The sequence below is a fragment of the Solanum dulcamara genome, chromosome 3 (genome assembly GCF_947179165.1).
Source record: "Solanum dulcamara chromosome 3, daSolDulc1.2, whole genome shotgun sequence".
Lineage (NCBI taxonomy): Eukaryota > Viridiplantae > Streptophyta > Magnoliopsida > Solanales > Solanaceae > Solanum > Solanum dulcamara.
The window spans coordinates 43,698,028-43,719,344 of NC_077239.1; the positions used below are offsets into that span (position 1 = coordinate 43,698,028).

Below are 21,317 nucleotides of genomic sequence, written 5' to 3' on the forward strand. Positions count from 1 at the left end.
AAAAAAAGAGAGCAAGAAAAATAAAGAAAAAACCCTAAGAGAAAGAAAGAGATAATGACGCTCTTTTCCTTTTCCCCAAACAAAAAAGTGTATATAATGTCTTATTTAATTAAAATATTTTTAGTAATTGTTAAAAATAGTAATAAAATAAAAATATGTTTAAAAATGGTAAATATTTTTTAAAACACATTCAATTAAGTAATTTTTTCTTAATTTTAAAAGGGCAGATTTGGAAAATTTTAGGCACCATATTTTCACCCAAGATTAGATTGCATTGGTCAAAAAATGGCGCGAAAAGAGAAGGGCACAGTCGGATTTGAGTACATATACCAAACATTCACAGTTACCACTTAGCCGTAAAGTAAAAACTCAGAGTGAGTGGGTTCACGGCTATTCAGTCCTCTCGATAACGGAAATGAAGTCTATTCTTAAGGTTTTCTTCAATTTTTCCCTTTTCCTTCATTAACCTATCTTTGATTTCCATTTGAAGTTTTGTTGTTCAACCCACAATAGATGTGTTACGTTTTAGTTTTGTTATTAGTTTTTTTGTAACGGGGGATTTTCGTTTCCTATGGTTTTAGAAATATTTTGGGTACTCACAGTTTCGACCTTATCAAAAGGAAATCATAGAGAAGATTTTAGATGGAAAAGACTGTTTGGTAATAATGGCCACCGGCAGTGGCAAATCATTGTGGTAAGCTTCAGGTTTTTGTCAATATTTAAACACTATACACATGCGCTGAACCTTTTTTGCTTGAATTTTTGGTTTAAGCTATCAGGTTCCCCCACTCATAACCGGAAAGACTGCTGTAGTTATAAGTCCTCTCATCTCTTTGATGCAAGATCAGGTAAAAACCTTTGTATTGCTCATAGCATAAAAAAAAGATGTTCTGAAAAAATACTCTGTCCTGGTGTAGGTCATGGCATTGAAACAGAGGGGCATCAAAGCTGACTATCTTTCAAGTGCTCAGACTGATCGTGGGGTGCAGTCCAATGCTGAGTTGGGTCACTATGATATTCTCTATATGACTCCAGAAAAGGCTTGTGCTCTTCCTAGCAGGTGAGTAATCTGGAAACACGTATCTCTAAGTGAAAAAGCACCTAAAGGAAAATACTTGTTACTTCTGTAGCCTTGTCAAATATCCAGTGATTCAGCTAATATATTGCTGACGAAATTCATCAAGATAAATGATTTTTCTGTACAAGTTTTTCGTATACATCACTGTACATTCACTTCTACTCCAACTGTGAGCTTTCATATCAAGTTGTGGGCAAGAGGATTTTTATGTATGACTTGTTAGGTTCCAATACTTTTGATGGATGCCTTCAATTTCCTGTTCACCTGTTTCATGATTCTTACTTCAGTCTTTAGATGTCCCTATTTGGCTCAGGGGGAAAACCACTGGAACTTTTCAGTAAACATTAAGTTAAGGTTTCTACTGACTATTATTGTGAACTATTTTTTCTGTTGTTGCTTTTATTGTTTTCTGTCATTCACTTATCGAGGTTTTCACCTGGAAATAATGATGATTTTCAAGATAAGAATCCTTAAGATTTTTTTCCCAATGAGTTTAGCATCTTTAAATATACATAAGTTCTATCCTTGCTTTTCGCAAAACGTGCTGCAGTTTCTGGTCAAGGTTGTTGAAAGCAGGGATGTGTCTCTTGGCTGTTGATGAGGCACACTGCATCTCAGAATGGGGTCACGATTTCAGGTTAGACCCTCTACCACATTATCCTAACATTTTGACATTTTGAATTGTTCATGGATTCTCTGGTCCATTTGGCATGGATTTTAGTAGAAGTATTATTTAAGTATCTTGCCCATGTATGGTTTGCTGCTTCAAAAAAACTCCAAGTTTAGAGATACGAATAACAATGGCTGACGATAAATAAAGCTCAAGAACATTATATTTGCTGAGTTGTACAGTTTTTCCTAGGTAATAAATGAGAAACAATGGTCGTTAAATACCTTGGTACCCAATTTTGTTCTTGGTTAGATGTTCATTTAGAAACTGAGATGGTTTGGACATGTGAAGAGGAGATGCATAGACGCACCAGTGAGGAGGTGTGAGAGGTTGGTTATAGAGGGTACGAGGAGAGACAGAGGTTGGCCGAAGAATTATTGAGGAGAGGTGGTAAGACAGGATATGATGCAGCTTTAGTTTATCGAGGATATGACCCTAGATAGGAGGGTGTGGAGGGCACGTATCATGGTAGAAGGTTAGTAGGTAGTGTAGTGTTGTCTTGCTTAGGGTAGCTGGTGTTTGTGATGGTAGTAGTTGTATTATTATAGTTCTTATTTTTTTAATCATTGTTTATTATTGTTTTTTAATAATCTATCCTAGTATTATCCAGGAGGAGGTTCCATAGTGTATGCTATTTGCGGATGACATAGTTTTGATTGACGAGACTCGGGACAGAGTTAATGATAGGTTGGAGGTTTGGAGACAACTCTAGAGTCCAAAGGGTTCAGATTGAGCAGGACCAAAATATAATACTTGGAGTGTAAATTCAGTTTTGCGATGATGAAGAGGGCATGGAAGTGAGGCTTGCCACTCAACCTATCCCCAAGACAGAAAGCTTTAAATATCTTAGATCCATCATCCAGAGTAGTGGGGACATCGACGATGATGTCACGCATTGCGTTGGGGCAGCGTGGATGAAATGGAGGCTTGCCTCTGAAGTCCTGTGTGATAAGAAGGTACCACCTAAACTTAAATGTAAGTTCTATAGAATGGTGGTTAGATCTACATTGTTATATGGAGTGGAGTGCTGGCCAGTAGAGAACTCTCATGTTCAGAAGATACATGTTGCGGGGATGAGGATGCTGAGATGGATGTGTGGACACATTAGGAGTGATAAGATTAGGAATGAGGTTATTTGGGAGAAGGTAGGAGTGACTTCTGTGGCAGACAAGATGCGAGAAGCGAGACTAAGATGGTTGGGGAAGGGTGTCGATGACCCAGTTAAGAGGTGCAAGCGGTTGAATTTGGGGGTTATGCGGAGGGGTAGGAGTAGACTGAAAAAGTATAGGAGAAAAGTGATTAGACAAGATATGACGCCTACTCCATATCACCGAGGACATGACCTTAGTTAGAAAGGAGTGGAGGTCGCGAATTAGGGTAGAAGGCTAGTAGGGATAGAATAGTGTCCTCTTGCCTTGTGTCAGTTTAGGGTGAGTTGTAGGTCTAGGTGTGCCATTTAGTATTGTTGTTATTGCCTTTGATTATCACATTACTTTGCTTTCGTTATTGTTCTTGTCTTGTAAAATTTGCATCTCTTCTATATATATATTGTTTTTCTCTCTTAATTGGGGTTGTGACTTTTTAGCCGAGGATCTTTCGGAAATAACCTCTTTATCTCCATGAGGTAGTGGTAAGGTCTGCGTACAACCTATCCTCCCCAGACCCCACTTGTGGGATTTCATTGGTTATGTTGTTGTAATAATCTATCTTAGTATATTGTTTATGGAGTTTCGATTATCATATGATTTTATTGTTGTTTTGGCTCCTCTATGGTTGACTTTTGCACTGTCTCCTTATTATTTGCTATATTCTCTTCATTGTTTCCTTCTTCTTTATATTGGAATTTGTTGCACTTGAGCTGAAAGGTCTTTTGAAAACAATCTCTCTACCTCCACGAGGTAATGGTAAGGCCTGCGTACATTCTACCTCCCCCAGAGCTCACTTGTGGGATTTCACGAAGTATGTTGTTGTTGTTGTCATATGGAGAACCACTCTAGAGTATAATGATTTTATGAGAAGTAGATATAATTTGTAAATCTAGAAGTAGTCCCCTAGAAATGAAGGTGAAGTGAGATAGGATGCAATTACAGTACCTAAATGTAGACAATGTTAACACGTAGACTCAGTTTGACAGGAGAACTGAATGATAGATGAAGAGTGAAGTTGTAATACATAGAATTGAAATTTGATTACTTATATTGCAGCAGCGTTGGTGGGGTGCTATGCGATGAAACGATACACAACAAAGTGAAAACTTACCACTTGGTGAAATAGGGAATTACTACAATGGGTGAAAGACTAGGAAGACTGGATACAAAGAATATGAGAGTGTTTTGACATAAGGAAAGGTCCCTCCTTGCTAGGAGCACCTTTGTTAAAAGAAGGATACCAATTAGTAGCAAAAATAGAAGCTTCCCAAAGAAGTGTCTATGGAGGTTCAATAAATAGGAGAATTCCTAATGGATATGTTTTATAAAGAAAAAATATAACACTAAGGGAATGGTGTACCAAGCAGTGGAAAGAACTTATGGGTTGGGTTGCTGGAAAAATCTTATGGTCATGTGACCAGATTTTGAGAAAAGAGTGGGTTTTAGAATTGGGAATGATAGAAGAATATATTTTTCTTTCTTTGTCTGTAAAAGTACATTTGTATAAAGTTACCAGCGAGAAGCAATCGCTGTGTGAATAGATGACAGAAGAATATCCTTCTTTCTTGACAACTGAATAGAGCATATCCCCAGGAAAAAGCAATTTCTTCAGCTTTACAATCTGGTGCAAAATGCAAATACAAAATTACCTCAGTGCAATGTAAAGGGATAGGATGTGAGGTTGAGAAGAAATTTGAACTACTGGGAGCTGGAAAGTAGCAGAGTCTTTTAAGACTCTAGAATAGAGTGAGATTCTGGTGTGGAAGGCTCAAGGAAAGGGGATGTTTACTGTTAAGACATGCAGCCTATCTCTTACAAAAAGGGATGGATAGTACAATGCAGCAAGGTGGAGGAAATTTTGAAAATCTGAAACACCTTGTGAAAGCGACTTGGGGCTCTTGGATGGTGTCTCATGAAGCATGCTTGTCTCAAGACAACCTCTAGAAAAGACGAGTCCAGCTATGAAATCTATGGTATCTATTTGGAGGAGACCGAAAGCAGTAACAATGCATTTTTGCACTGCTCTACAGCAAGACAATTATGGTCCTTTTTCCTAAACGCACTGGGGATGACTTGGACTATGCCTGGAACAACACCAGAACAAAGTTTGCTTTCTTTTGAGAAAGAGAACTGATAGATTGTCAAGGCTAAAATGGTGAGGGTAAAGCTTGGAAGATAATACGGAACACCATCCGTCTATTCTTTTTTTTTTGGTGGACAATGTGGAAAAAGCGAAACGGAGGTGTTCTGAAGGAAGTGCTAACTCCATGCTGAAGATCAGGACTAACTGTATTTTTTTGTTGTATAAAGGAATATGTACAGTAGACTGAAAACTGATAGTTTTTATTGGTTCCTTTTCACTGTAGACTATTATAATTCTGTACTTTTGTTTTCTCACATCTTAGTGCCGTTGTTTAATGAAATTTCTCTGTACTGTTTGAAAGAGATACCTAACCGCAAGGCAAGTCCTATGGAATGGTTTTGAGACCAACAATGTTATGTGGCAGTAAATGTTGAACATTCTAAAACCCAGTATAGAATAGTTCTGAGACCATCAATGTTATGTGGTAGTAAATGTTGAACCTTTTAAGACCCAACTCGTCCACATTGTGAATATTGTGAAAATGAATGTAAAGACAGATATATGGTTGTATAAGATCAGAAAACTTGAAATGATCACAACTGTCGCAAGCAGCATTCATAGTGGTTAAGGTTTTAACTTTGCACTGATCAGTGGACCTAAATTCCTTTAAGTGCATTGAAGTAGATTTGGAATTAACATATCTTTATCTTTGGTTCATGGAGCTCTAGCTTGAAAGTTTCTTCAGATGAATATTAGTTTCTACAGCATGAAAATTAAAGATGTTATTAATAGTGGATTTATAGCATCATTCCATCGAGATATGTTTGTTCTTTCTTGTAGCGCGAGTCTACTTCTGCCTTGTCAGGAATGGTTATTCATTATGTCTTTGCTCTTCAAATTCTATATTGCTTGGACATTTTAGTCGTCTCTTGCAGTATTAGCCTACTTCTACCTTAATAATATTTCTTTACCCTTTTACGGTTTTACCTATTGTCTCAAGAAACTTACTTTTCTCCTTTTCAGGGTTGAGTATAAGCGGTTGGACAAGCTGCGTGATGTTCTTTTGAATGTTCCATTTGTTGGCTTGACAGCAACTGCTACAGAAAAGTAAAGACTTTTTCAAGTTCTGGAACTTTTTTTCTTTTACTTTTCTTTTCCATAACTTCCCCAATTTCTTTTTTTATTTTGATTTTCGGGTCATGTTCTGCTTCAGAAACATGGTGGGCAGGATATCTAACTGGATGTAGTTTCTTTCTCTGGACCACTCAGTAGACTTTTTACCAAACACTATTTTATATTTTAATTTCTACTGTTTGGTTGGGTCTCCAGTGGTTGATGTTATCTACAACTGTACTTTAGGGAAATTTATTAAAGTGAATTGGCTGTTTCGCAGTAATACAAGGAAAATTTATATCCAAGCTCAACTGTCAGCTAGCTTTACTCTGAGATATCATCCTTAATTATATTACCTTACCTCGTTTCTCTTGTATCTACAGTCTATTGTATTGTGTTAACTTCTGCTATCTCTTGACTGTTTGTCCTAATTTTCAAGCATTCTTGTTGTAGTAGGCTTCTGTTGTGAGTTAAGCTGGATCAGGTTTATGCTATCTATGCTTTTGGTTAAACTACTCGCAACTTCTAATCACTGTCAAGAATTTATTGCGTCTGTCATAACATGAGGTATCATTTACCGGGTAATAAAAATATTGAACTTGCACTATAGCGTTGTTGGACCTGTATCTATAAGCTGACACCCCACTTTGTATGTCTTAGTTTTTATTCTCTTTATTTAGCTCTTAGAAGCTTTGGATGAATAATCGTTTCTTTTCTTAATTTTCAGAGTTCGGAGTGACATTATGATCTCCTTGCTGATGAAAGACCATCATGTTGCTATTGGCTCATTTGATCGCAAAAATCTTTTTTACGGAGTCAAATCTTTTAGTCGTAGTTCTCAATTTGTTGATCAGCTGGTGGAGGAGATCTCTAAATATGTAGATAATGCAAATTCAACAATAGTATATTGTACAACTGTCAAAGACACTGAAGAGGTCACATTTCATCTCTGCCATGATACCACTATGATTTCTGTTTTGCCAACTTGGGATATTCGTAGCATTCTAGTATGATATGTTACCAGTGGATGTGCTTTGATTACAACCGTAGCATTCTAGTATGATATGTTACCAGTGGATGTGCTTTGATTACAACTCTTAATGAGTAGAAATGTTGAAAGTATTAGTCCATGTGCTTTCTACTTCAATGTCTTCCTTTTCCAAGGTTTGTGGTTATATGCATGAAGTTTGGGTAAAGTTGCTGCCATGTGACCAGGAGGTCACGGGTTCAAGCCTTGGAAACAGCCTCTGGCAGAAATGCAAGGTAAGGCTGCATACAATAGACCCTTGTGGTCAGGCCCTTCCCCGGACCCCGCGCATAGCGGGAGCTTTAGTGCACCGGGCTGCCCTTTTTATGCATGAAGTTTGGCTTGCTTGGCACTTACAGTTTGTTTCGGTTGAGAAAATGCTGAACCTTTTCTCCTCCTAGTAGTTCCTTTTTTTCTTTGTTCTGTTTCGCCATGTGTTAGCCTGCTAGGTTCTGATAGAGTTCATGATTTCAACAGATTGTTGATCCTTCTTGTTGCATAATAGTATCAAGTCGTTAGATGTGTTGCTGTTCTCATGATATCATAACAGTGCATGATGCTTTACTAGTCACTCATTGCTGCTATGATCTAATGACTTGACTTGTGATATCATTATCATGGTTTTTGTAGATCTTCAAATCACTTCTTGAGGCAGGAATCAAAGCTGGAATCTACCATGGTCAAATGGCTAATAAAGCACGCGAGGAGGCTCATAGGTTTCATCATTCTTCATTCAGCTCTTATGCTTTTGGAGCTAGTATGGACGATTAATTGGCCTTCCTAAGTCTATCGCAGAAACCAACTTATCTGCCTTCTTTAGCTATTCTTATTTGTCTTTCTGGAGTCATTAGTGTTTGGTCATGGGTGAAGTATAGGCTACAATTTTTATTGCAGGTCATTTATCAGAGATGAATTCTATGTCATGGTTGCAACTGTTGCTTTTGGCATGGGTATAGATAAACCAAACATAAGGTATGTGATACACTATGGCTGCCCAAAGAGTCTGGAGTCCTACTACCAGGAAAGTGGAAGATGCGGCAGAGATGGCATTCCTTCAGCTTGCTGGCTTTACTACACTAGAAGTGACTTCTCAAAAGCTGATTTCTACTCTGCAGAAGCTCGTTCAGTATGTTACTCTTCATCCTGGTTCAAAATGAACCGTATCTTGCATTTGTCTCTTTACTTCTATTATACATCCTGGTATACTTGTGACTTATTGCTAGGCATCTCAAAGAAAAGCTATTATGGAAGCATTTTCTGCTGCACAACATTACTGCATGCTGTCAACTTGTAGAAGAAAATATTTGTTGGATTACTTTGCTGATGAGTGTGTCCATGATGATTGTGGTATGATCTCTATCGAATCTCTTTTGTACTGGGAATATTTGTCTTATCTTTCCAAGATGTTTCCGTTTGATTTCATTTTAGTTCCATTATTATTGGTTAGCAACAAAAGATCTAGCGTAGTTATCTGTTAATGAATATGTCTTATACATGAAAGCCAAGAAAAATAAAAAATATTTGCTAGAGAGAGACTCCTAGTTCTCTCTAGAGGGAAGAAGACTAAAGTTTGGAGGCTCTGGATTGGATGACTGTATTTATAGGGGGAATGCAGGAGAGTAGACAATGAGTTTAAACTAACTAATAAGGCATCAATTACTGGCAAGGACGGAGTATCTTTGGACCTGTTTGATTTGGACTTTTGAGAAGAAGATGAGATCATTAGAGCTGGTTACTGATTGAGCAGTGGAGGCTTCAAAGGGTCATCAGGGTTGAAAATGTCAGCTATAAAGGATGACACATTTTTGTATCAATTTGCTTGTGAGGCAGAAGTTATGTGTGTTCTGGGTAAGGGTATGATATGGATGGGGGATAACTATCTGATTGGAAAGATGGGAGATAAAAAGATGTGAAATACAAAAAGAAAGGAAGATGTCATGGTCATAAATGTTGCCGGAATGCCGACAATTGTGGTATTACTGTTATGAGTTGTTCAAAAATGTTGGGAACTATAATCTAGTGGATAATGGTCGAGTAAATGTGTATGTTAGAGGGGGGGGGGAGAAGATTCTAGTGTCTATGCTAGTGGAGAGGGGTGATTTTATTAAGGGTTTGGTTAACACTAGAATTTAACCCTGAAATTCTTGCCAAGAAGAGTGTAAGAGAGGGAATGAGGGAGGAGAAGAGAGTGGGAGGAGGTAAAAAGACCTGGGATTATGGGGACAAAAGTTCTTGGTCGAGAAAAATGGTGAAGTGGCCCTAAATTGCTAAAATTAACATGCTGGATAACGAGGGGTTCAAATTTGTTAAGACTAGAAAGAGAAGGGAGAGAATGAAAAGACCTATATGCCCTTGGGTTAGTGGACAGATTTGGCAGAGGAATATAGACCAATTCACCAATCCACTTTGTTTAGTAACGTTAAATAATGAAGGATTGGCTGCGAACAAGCTTGAACAAAGGGGCCACTCAAGAAAGGAACAATCAATGCAAATCTCTTGTTTCGGTGCTAGTAACTGGTCAAAATTCAATGAAAAGGCTATCTCCTAGCTTAGAATCATCTCATGAGCTCAATACTAGGGAAATGGTACTTTTCTAGGGTAAAGAGAGAGAAAGAAACTTTTTCATCCTAAACGTTTTTTTGCATCGGTGGTTAGAATAGCAATCCAAGTGCACTTTGAATCCTCAAGCGTGGGATCGGTGGGGGTTGGAATGGACTGAGTAAGGGTTAGAACCACACAAAGCTTGTGAACAAGGTCTGTTCGACCTCAAGTTTAGTTAGATCTTCTCTGGCGAGATCAACGATGATTGAGACAGATTGTTTTCCTTCTAGTTTAGGACAAAGGACCCCAATGGTGTGGGTAGTGAGAGATCCTTAGTTTCCAAAGCCGCTGTTGTCTCTGACAACTCTACAAAGTGTTGTAGGCGATGGAAGAGAGGAGTAGGGGGGAAGATACAATAAATGTTGATGGATAGTAAGATCATTAGTTGGAATGTGAGAAGAATGAATGACCATAGTAAAGGGCCATCATCAAGGAAGGGATTAGATCATGGTGGATAGACTTGATTAGTTTTCAAAAGACAAAAATAGAGATGGTTTCAGGTAGTATTGTGAGAAGCGTTAAGGGCGTGGAGGGTAGGTGGGTAAAATATGATTATATATCAGCTCGAGGAAATGCTTGGGAGTCATGTTACTTTGAGATGAAAGGAAGAAAGAGAGGATGAATAAAACTGAGTGTATGTTATCGACAAGATTGAGGTACATTGGGAATGAGATAGTATGGGGTTTTGGGAGTTTATGGCCTTGCATAGGAGGGGTCCAAGGTGGCTTTTTGGTAAGATGGTAGTTGGAATATTCCATTGGTACTAGGAAGAACCTTAACACCATTAGATTCCCGGAGGAGAGGGTGGGGTGTACGGTGGTATCTAGGGCAATGGAGGAGTTATTAGAGTTTATTGATAGCTATTGTCTTACCTTAAAAAGTGTTTTAGATTCACTTGGGTCAGGTTAGAGACAACTTCTAGATTGAGGCTCAATAGCTTATTGGTGTCTACTTGATAAGAGGAGTTGGCTCCAAGTGTGATCCAAACTATCCTTCTGAGGTTGATATTTAATCACTAACCCATTATGTTGGACAGAGAAGGAGGAAGAAACATTTGAACTCTTATCAGATTTGAGAAGATGGACTTTGATGAAAAAGTGGGATGGTTGAACAACTATGAAATGGTGGGGAATACGTCATTCAGGCTAGCTAAAAAAGTTGAAGATATTTAAAACGAATTAAAGGTGTGTAACAAAAAGGTGTTTGGAAGGGTAGAGGTGAAAATTGTTAGAATAGGAATAGGCATATACACAAAGAAAATAGAGAAGAAAAATAACATAAGGATTTAATGAGGTTTGGCTATGTCTACTCCCAGCAAAAGTAGAGAGAGTTTTCCACTATGAAAGAAAGAGAAGAAGTTTACAATCCTCTCAAGCCCTTAGGGACTACATTGTGTATCTTGTACTTCCTTTTAGAATCCCTAACTATATCTCCTATATAATTCCAAACCTATAAGGAAAAGGTTTTCCCAATTCTAGAAAGACAATATATTCCTTTCCCAAATCTATTAGGATAAGGGTCTCCTAAACCAATAGGGATTATGAGTTTCCTAAAATATACAAGGAAAAAAATTCAAGACATAATTAACAAATCTTCCCTTGGCTTGAATTCCTTTCATCAATTGAATTAACGTCTCTCTGGTTTGTTGAGAGTTTTTTTTTTTTGTGTGTGTGTGGGGGGGGGATTTGGGAGACACAAGTGATACGTTATCACTTGTGTGAACCTTTTCTTATTCTGAGTGAATTGTGTGAGGTTTCTCTCTATATTTTGTACTCTCATATTTATATAGTGAATTGGTCATCTTCTCTTGTGGACATAAGTCAATCGACCGAACCACATTAAATGTTTGTCTTTTGTTAGTCTTCTTACTTATGGTCTTTTGAGGTTTGCTTTGATAGTTTCCGCATGACACCTATTTATTTCGGTTCTAACAAGTGGTATCAGAGCGAAGTTAAAAGAGGGTGTTCATCTTGGCGGATTCAGTTCTAGCCGCAACTTATTTGATAGTAATGAAGAATATTTTGGTTGAGAAGTTTTGTCAGAGAGGTTCTCTGCGCGAGACAGATTTGATGGAGGGGATTTTGGAGATGGAGATACAACCTATTGAAGATTATGTGAAGAAGGTGGAGCAAATTTGTATTGTCGAAAATTCAGGCCAAGGGGGAGAATTGTTGGGTATAAGAAAATAGTCACCGAAAAGATGGCACGGTGCTATACAAATAAGATATGAAAAAAATAATCATTCCTACACTACCCATAGAATTTCTCTTTATCAGTAGGGTCGTGCCATCAATCTGATCCTACCCATATAATTCCTATTTTTCCCTCATCGGTCCTCGTATTAATTACATTTGCAACAAGTTAGGGACATATGACATGTATGCACTAGCTTGAGGGGAAGTGTTAGAATAGGAGTAGGTATATACAATCCTACTTAGAGTAGGAATATTAATAGGAATAGAAATAGTAAATAGATCCTACTTGGTGATGGATTATATTGTAGCGTCTATAAATAGGGTTTCTGTATAATAATGTAGATACACAATTCAATAATATATTTTTTCTAATATTTCTCACAAAAATGAGGGAAATCATGAATGAGGTGGGGAAATTAGAGAGGTGGAATAGGAGAAGGAGTTAAGGAGATGGAGAGATAGGAAAAAGGGTTTGAAAAGGGACCTAACTTTTTGGAGTTAGCTCAAGGAACTAGTTGGAGACAGAAGTCGAAGTTGTTGTTGTTGGAGGAAGAGATCCCAATGCAAACTTCTTTCACAGGGTAGCAATTGCAAATAAAAGAAGAAATTTCATACATTTGAACAAGGTTTAACATGTGGGGAGGAAGAAGTCGAAGGAGCCATTGCAGACTTTTATAGCTGTTTATTAAAAGAAGAAGCGGTTTAGAGGCCTAAATTTGGTGGGGGGGAGGCAGGGCTATAGGGTTTAAATAAATAGTGGAGGAAAAAAGAGATTGGTTGGAGAGATAACTGAGGAAGAGGAGGTGAGGGTGGTGGTGTGGTGTTGTGCATGTGACAAAGCTCCAAGGATGGATTGCTTCACTTTGTTTTTTCCCAACAGTGTTGGAGTATAGTTAAAGATGAGGTGGTAGTGACTATTAAGGAGTTTCGGAAGGGGCAAATTTGAGAAATGTCTCAATGCATTTTTCATCATCATCATTCCAAATTGAGAAAAAATATCTAGCATCAAAGACTAGAATTCTATTAGTCTAGTGGGAAACAGTGATAAGATTACATCTAAGGTGCTTTCCAATAGACTATAGAGGGTCTTGGATGAGACCATATTTACTTAGTAGAATATTTTTTTGAAGGGAAAATATATACTTGATGCAGTTTTGGTGGCTAATGAGGTGGTTGATTTGAGAAAAGTCAAGGAGTATTGGACATTTTTGTGCAAGTTGTTAGGAAGTAGTATCTTATTCCTTATTTCTTTTTGGTGCAGCCACAAGACTTATAGAAGATTGGGTGTCATTTTTTTTTTGTAGAAAACCATCCCTTTTCATAGGTTTTCTTCTTTTTTATATACTTGTTGTATACGAGCATGTTTCTACTTAACATTAATAAAATGTATTACCTCAGAAAAAGAAGAAGGATGTCTTATTTATGTAATTGGGATCTTATAAAAGAGTTCAATGTTTGTGTCATCTTAGACTGCAAAGCATTTAGGAAACGGATTTTACTTGTCTGAATTCACATTTTTGAGGGTCAGAGCATTGTTGCATGAAATTAGTGTTTGTGTCTACAACATTGAATAATCCCCGACACACTTTAAAGAAGAACAAGAACTGAATGATACAATATATATGTGTTTTGAAATGTTCTGGTGGGTAATGCTATGGACTTTTTGAATATACTGGTTGAAAGCATTCTGGGTTTCTACACTTGGGTATGAGGTACGAACAATTACTTAAAGAGAGTGAAATGAATCTGAATATGGTTTCCAGGAAACTGTGATATTTGCACTAGCTCAATGAAGGAAAAGGACTTGTCCAGAGAAGCATTTCTTCTTATGGCTTGTATTCAGTCATGTGGAGGCCGTTGGGGCTTGAATCTACCCATAGGCATTCTTCGTGGATCTCGAGTAAGCTCTCATTGAAATCTTCAAATTGAGAATATGTTCGAATTATTGTTTAAATAGGAGCTCAATTCTTGAATACTCTGTCTTCCCACCTGTAAGACCTATTTTTGAGTGGAAAACATTGATGAATCTTATATTTGGTTATGATGTCAAAAAAGTTTGTAATTGTATTGGTGTTTGTGAAGTGAAGATTAGAAAAAAACATTTGGAAGATACAGAATAATGATTTTTCAGTTAAAAAAGAATAATGATGCCTAATCAGTGACATAATATAATCAAGTATTAACAACGTTGATTTGAATTCTTGTAAAAAGGAGAATTAATTGAGAGTCCCCCTGGTAGAGATTATAGATTGCATCCTTGAACTGCAGTGTTTCCCCACTCTGCTCTCCCCACCTGCCAAACAAAGTAGTTAAACAAAAGGGGTCTATCTACTTTAGAGTTGACCCAGTTAAAATGGAAAGTAGGCCGGACAAAAATGGGATGCATTATCATTATCTTTATGTGTAGATATACTTCCATGTTTTTGAAGCTTCTAATTTCAAATAATACAAACTCACAAACTACAAAAAATGTAATTTTTCATTTAGTGTAAATTTTTCCAGTTTGATATCTGTATAGGCTAGATTAAGATGAGTTGGACTTTTTTGTTTTAAGGTGTGCAAGGAAGCTCGGTACCCCTTTCTTTAGGGTTTACTGAACTTGTGTCAACATTGTTCATTTTCTAAAATATAAATCCTTATTACATATCATGAAAGTTTAACAGTTGTCTGTAGAATTATTGATTCATCCTTAGTTGACTACCTAAAACACCAAGCTCCTTGTACTAACCCCTTCTGAAATGACAGTCCAAGAAAATTGTTGATGCTCAGTTTTACAAGCTTCCATTTCATGGTCTTGGGAAAGAATTATCTGCAAATTGGTGGAAGGGACTGGCTTACCAATTGATTTCACGTGGTATGTATGAGCAACACAGTCATGCTTTTATATGTAGTTGATATACGTTCATAGTTTCCTTATCCCAGATATCTGAACTGTAGAGAAGAAAGAGGACAAAGCATCTGGAATCAATAATATCTATAGCAGTTACCTGATCCACGGGATAATGTTGTAGAAAAAAGAAAAATTTGCAAACTCCCAGGGCTTTGGTCTAGTGGTAAGAGCACAAATGGTGATCGTGTCGATTAGACGCACGTGATCAGTTTGAACTTTGTTGCAGGCAAAAGTGTGGTATTTAAGTGGAGAATGGTAAAGGAAGATCCATTATCCACTGAGTTCCGACCATGTGCCAGTTGGCCCTCAGGGATTTCTTGGTTATCAAGTAAAAAAGAGAAGATGAATTTGCAAGAATGTGTGAGACATGCTTTACACCTGTATTTTCTTATGGGTTCTCTTTCTGATAACTGAGAATCCCCGAGGGCCTGCAGTGCACAATTTGAAACTCAATGGATAATGAGCCCGTCCTTGTACCCTTCTTCACTTGGGCTTTGGTTTGTGACAATGTTTGAACCAATGATATGCATCTAACCCACAGATTATGAGCTCTGCACTTTTACCACTAGACCAAAATATTTTTGCTTTTATTCTTGCTCTTTATGATGTGAATACTTAACATTTGTCCGATGTGTGTCACTTTCATATACAATATTATGTTGTACTAATATGTAACTATTTATATTTAACTATCTCATATTCTCCCCTATAGTGCTGTGTACATGTCGTATGTAACAAGCTTGCGGTAATTAGTTTGTGAACTTGTGAAGGATCTTGTAATACGTTCTCAAGCTGACTATTTGACTTTAGAAGCTTCATTACAATGTCTGTGTAGCATATTTTTTCGGTCAGTTTTAATGTTCTTTGGTCCTCATGATATAGTAAACTCAATTCGGTATGAAGTTCAACTGGATTATTGCACACAATTTTCATCAGATTAATTTCAAAATTTTATTTCCATAATTTACAAGTTTCTTGCCTTGACACGATATTCTGCGTTGCACTAGATTTTGCAATTACTTTTTGTTTCTTACTCTTTCAAAACACAATATTGCCTCCAACTAGAATGTAGTGGTCGAATGTAACGCATCATCAAAGGTGACTCTACATGTGTGTATCTGGTAAAATTTTCATATCCTTTTTCTTCGTAGACTAATCCTTTCCTAGGAGCAAATTTTCTGTATGGACGGATACATATTGTATCCTCATGAGTATCATGCAGATAATCTAGGCACTGTCTTCCAATACTCACTAGAAGCACAATATTAGGTCAAGTCACTGTAAAATAGTTCAACTTGTCAGCTGAACTCCTATATTTATTGGGATTAGTATTGTCACGACCCAAAAACTGAGGTCATGATGGCACACATCTCAAAACCCAATCTGATGTGTAACCCTAAAAATAAAATTCATACAAAACTTCCAAAGAGGAAAGTGATTCCACGATTTAAATAAAAAGAAAAAAAAACAATGAAGAAATTATCCCAAAACCTGGTGTCATAAGTATAAAGAGCATCTAATACAAGGTTCGAATCTGAAGATACAACATAAGTCTCTGAATGATACAAAAGACTGAAAAATAAAGATAGACTAGTGACGATCCGAATTCTGGGACCTCACCACTAATCTGAGAATTACACAATCCGCTAGAATATTAACTGCCACGTGGGGTACCCCGACTAGTATCTGCATCAAAAAGGGACACAGAAGTAGGGGTGAGTACAATTCACATGTACTCAGTAGGTTTTAGCTGACTGAGTATAAGGAATTAATCAAACCTATGAAATAAACTAAGGAACGCTTCCACCTGCATATAGAAAAGTCCCACTTCGGCATCGGTGCCGCCAGTTTATATATATAGTGGCACGAATAAAGTATAATAACAACTCATAATCACAATTAATCAAATAATTCAAGCAGCACAAATGTCAATGCAATGCAATGCAATATGATGATGCAATGATGTGGTGGTACGGTGGAATCAAGACTGTCGCACAGCCTGTCGTATACACCTGCCGAGCTGTGCTACCAAGCAGGACCCATGGGGGTCTCGCAGACCATATACCTCAATCACAATATCTCATTATCCTTGCCACCTCCTCGTGGTCAAGGGATCACAATGCATCCACTACCCTGCCGGAAAACTACCTCGGTCAGGGACTCAAGATACAAAGGTTGGGATCACAATGCATCCACTACCCTACCGGAAAACTGCCTCGGTCAGGGACTCAAGATACAAAGGTTTAAAGGTGTTTCATTTTCTTTCTCAAAAAGAATTTCCATATTTCTCAACTTCCCATGTTTCATGATGTGATGAATGAGGATGAATGCATCAAAACACATATGCATGGAAGTAATAATCAACTCACATGTGGTATAATGTTCAAAGTTCTCAAAACTTAACCTACACATGATATTCACCCTCAATAAATAGTAACGGGAAGAACACACTTTCATTTAAATATTCACCCCTTTCTCAACAATATTTCAATACTCAAGTATGCTCAAAACCCCCAACTCAATCTCTCAGGCGGCATCACAAGTCAAATAATATACTCAAGCCTCTCTCTTAGGCAAATCATAATTCACATGCTCTCAAAGCAAATAAGATAACAAATAAGGCCCCCACACGGGCTATGTAATACAAATAAACCCCGTCACGGCAACACATTAATAAATAAGCCTCCACACGGACATCATAATATATATAACATTCTCAACTCATACTACAACCCCATCCCAAAGTCTATAACATATGAATGATTAATTACCCCATCTCAATCTCAAAGAAAGATAGCCAAACCTACCTCAATTGCCGAAACCGCACTCGAATACCTCCACCGGACAAGTAACTCTCGAATTCAGCGCTCGGAATGACAACCCACTATCAACAATGAAACATACACGTCACAAGGAGTCCAATGACACCCATATTGATAGGTTTCGGAACCGGGGGTAAAATGGTCCAAAAATTAACTATTTTCGAAAAGGGTCAAATCTGTAAATTTATTGAACAATCCCATTCTATTGGTAATAAGGAACTCATGGTTGAAAAACCCATAAAAATAGAGCTCAAAACGAGTTGGAAATCACAATTTTCCTTAAATTCGGATTAGGGAAGAAACAAGGATTTTTGGGGTTTGAAACTAAAATTTAAGAGTTAAAATCGTCAAAAACTTAATGAAAAAGGAAGGTTTTAGGTCAAAAATCACTTACCCAACACTTTGCCTCGAAAATCTCTTCTCAAATCACCTCAAGGAGTTCAAGAACTCAAACAAATGTTGAAAAATATTGAAATGAGAAGAAAGGGGCATTTTCTGCCCAAAAAGTTACTGTTCACGCGTGTTACTGTTCACGCGTGTTACTGTTCACGCGTGTTTTGTACAAATTTACGAAAATCACCCTCAAGGTCATTACAATATCCACCACTAAAAAGGATGTTCGTCCTCGAACATAAGATAAAATAAAGTACCTGGGGTCTCAAAAAGCTGAGGGTATCGAGCCTGCATATCAGACTCTAACTCCCAAGTCGCCTCCTCAGCAGGCCGATGCTGCCACTGCACCTTGACCGAAGCGACCTCCTTGGTCCTGAGTCTACGAAGCCGCCTATCTAGAATAACTGTCGGCTCCTCCTCATAAGTCAAATCCGGACTCAACTCTACCGCATCATAAGAAATCACATGAGACTCATCCGGTATGTACTTGCGAAGCATGGAAACATGAAACACCGGATGGACAGCTGACAATTTAGGGGGTAAGGCCAACTTATACGCCACTCCACCTACTCTCCTCAGGATTTCAAACGGGCCAACAAACCTTGGGCTAAGCTTGCCCTTCTTTCCGAACCTCATCACACCCTTCATGGGCGATATTTTAAGCCACACGCAATCACCCACCATGAACTCTAAGGGACGAACCCTCCTATCAGCATAACTCTTCTGACGACTCTGAGCTGTCAATAGTCGACCCTGAATCAAACGTACCCGCTCCACAGCATCCCTAAGTAAGTCAGTATCCAATGCATCAACCGCAACAGAATCAAACCATCCAATGGGTGATCGACACCTACGACCATACAATGCCTCAAATGGTGCCATTTGAATGCTGGAGTGATAACTGTTATTATAGGCAAACTCTGCTAAGGGCAAGTGTTGGTCCCATCGGGCACCAAAATCAATCACACAGGCCCTAAGCATATCCTCCAACACCTGAATAGTCCGTTCAGACTGACCATCGGTTTGGGGATGAAATGCTGAACTCATCTCTAGTCGCGTACCCAAACCACGCTGTAATGCCTTCCAAAAGTGAGAGGTGAACACTGAACCCCGATCCGATACAATAGAGATAGGCACCCCATGCAGCCTAACAATCTCACGAAGATAGATCCTAGCTAACTGATCCGCATTGTAGCTAGTCTTCACCGGAAGGAAATGGGCTGATTTGGTCAATCGATCCACAATCACCCAGACAGAGTCATACTTACCCAATGCCATGGGTAATCCAGACACGAAGTCCATAGTGATACGCTCCCATTTCCACTCAGGAATGGGCATCCTTTGCATAGGACCACCCGGTTTCTGATGCTCATACTTCACTTGTTGGCAATTTAGACACTTAGCCACAAAATCAATAATGTCTCTCTTCATGCCACACCACCAATAATGTTGTTTCAAGTCATGAAACATCTTTGCCACTCCCGGGTGAATCGAATACTTGGAACAATGAGCCTCCTCTAATATCATACGTACCCATTCACTAACCTTGGGCACACAAATGCGACCATTAATCCTCAAAACTCCTTCCTGATCAAGAGAGGCTGATTTTGCTTCACCACTCAACACTTTGTCTCGAATGGCCCTCAACTTTTCATCTTCAAACTGGTGTGTACGAATCTGGTCCATCAAAGTAGACCTAGCCTCCACAAATGCCAAAATACCATGATGTGTAGAAATATCCAGTCGGACCAACTGTCTAGCCAATGACTGAACCTCCAACGCCAAAGGCCTCTCCACAGCCTTAAGAAAGGCCAAACTACCCATGCTAGATGCTTTGCGACTCAGGGCATCCGCTACCACATTAGCTTTGCCCGGATGATAAAGTATGGTAATGTCATAGTCTTTCAATAACTCTAACCACCTACGCTGCCGCATGTTCAGATTCGGCTGAGAAAAGATATACTTAAGGCTACGGTGGTCAGTATAGACCTCGCAATGCACTCCATAGAGATAATGCCTCCACAACTTCAGAACAAACACCACTGCTGCTAACTCTAAGTCGTGGGTAGGATAGTTCTTCTCATGTACCTTCAACTGTCGAGAAGCATAAGCTATAACTCTACCTTTTTGCATCAATACACCACCCAAGCCGACTCCCGAAGCATCACAAAACACAATAAATGCCACGCCCTCCTCGGGTAAGGCTAGAATAGGTGCTGAAGTCAATAATTCCTTGAGCTTTTGAAAGCTCGCCTCACACTCATCAGTCCACTGAAATGCCACGGTCTTTTGAGTTAGCCTAGTCAATGGGGCTGCAATAGAAGAGAATCCTTGAACAAACCGACGATAGTAGCCTGCCAACCCAATAAAACTCCGAATCTCGGTAACCGAAGTAGGCCTAACCCAATCACGAACCGCTGCAACTTTGGCTGGATCAACCATAATACCATCCTTGGTCACTATATGACCCAAGAATGTCACGGACTCAAGCCAAAACTCACATTTGGAGAATTTTGCATACAACTTCTCCTCTCTCAATCTCTGAAGGACTGTCCTCAGATGCCTAACATGATCCGCCTCATTCTTGGAATAAACCAAGATGTCATCAATAAACACAATCACAAACGAGTCCAAATAAGGTCGAAATACCCGGTTCATCAACTCCATAAAAGCAGCCGGGGCATTAGTCAACCCGAAGGACATAACCACAAACTCATAATGCCCATAACGAGTCCTGAATGCAGTCTTCGGGATGTCAGATTCTCGAACTCTCAACTGATGGTAACCCGACCTCAAATCAATCTTTGAGAACACCGATGCACCTTGAAGCTGGTCAAATAAATCATCAATGCGAGGGAGAGGATACTTGTTCTTGATAGTGACTTTGTTCAACTGTCGATAGTCAATACACATCCTCATAGTACCATCTTTCTTCTTCACAAATAAAACCGGTGCACCCCACGGTGATACACTAGGTCTAATAAACCCTTTCTTCAATAAATCTTCCAATTGTTCTTTCAACTCTTTCAATTCTGCCGGAGCCATCCGATAAGGAGAAATAGAGATGGGTTTAGTGTCATGCTCCAAATCAATCACAAAATCGATATCACGATCAGGAGGAACTCCCGGCAAGTCTGTAGGAAATACATCCATAAACTCTCTCACCACCCTCGTAGTCTCTATATGAGATGACTCCGTGGTGAGATCACGTACATGAGCCAAATAAGACAAACAACCCTTATCCATCAAGCGACGAGCACGAATATAAGATATCACCCCCTTAGGGTATGAACTCGG

At 38.6% G+C, this 21,317-nt stretch overlaps 1 protein-coding gene across 2 annotated transcripts in view; it reads left to right on the forward strand.

The window, feature by feature from the left end:
- The first annotated feature begins 325 nt into the window (after positions 1–325).
- Positions 326–21,317, forward strand: part of LOC129882552 (uncharacterized) — a 36,536-nt gene continuing 15,544 nt past the window's right edge. Inside the window, exons 1-12 of one of the 2 annotated variants that reach the window (XM_055956909.1) lie at positions 326–433; positions 582–694; positions 773–848; positions 918–1,060; positions 1,629–1,715; positions 6,003–6,086; positions 6,820–7,027; positions 7,750–7,835; positions 8,014–8,245; positions 8,343–8,466; positions 13,679–13,815; positions 14,661–14,769. In XM_055956909.1, coding sequence (XP_055812884.1) covers positions 416–433; positions 582–694; positions 773–848; positions 918–1,060; positions 1,629–1,715; positions 6,003–6,086; positions 6,820–7,027; positions 7,750–7,835; positions 8,014–8,245; positions 8,343–8,466; positions 13,679–13,815; positions 14,661–14,769 — 1,417 coding nt within the window. In that variant the 5' untranslated portion in view covers positions 326–415. The remainder of the gene's footprint in view (positions 434–581; positions 695–772; positions 849–917; positions 1,061–1,628; positions 1,716–6,002; positions 6,087–6,819; positions 7,028–7,749; positions 7,836–8,013; positions 8,246–8,342; positions 8,467–13,678; positions 13,816–14,660; positions 14,770–21,317) is intronic. The other variant, XM_055956910.1, reaches the window with a different exon arrangement.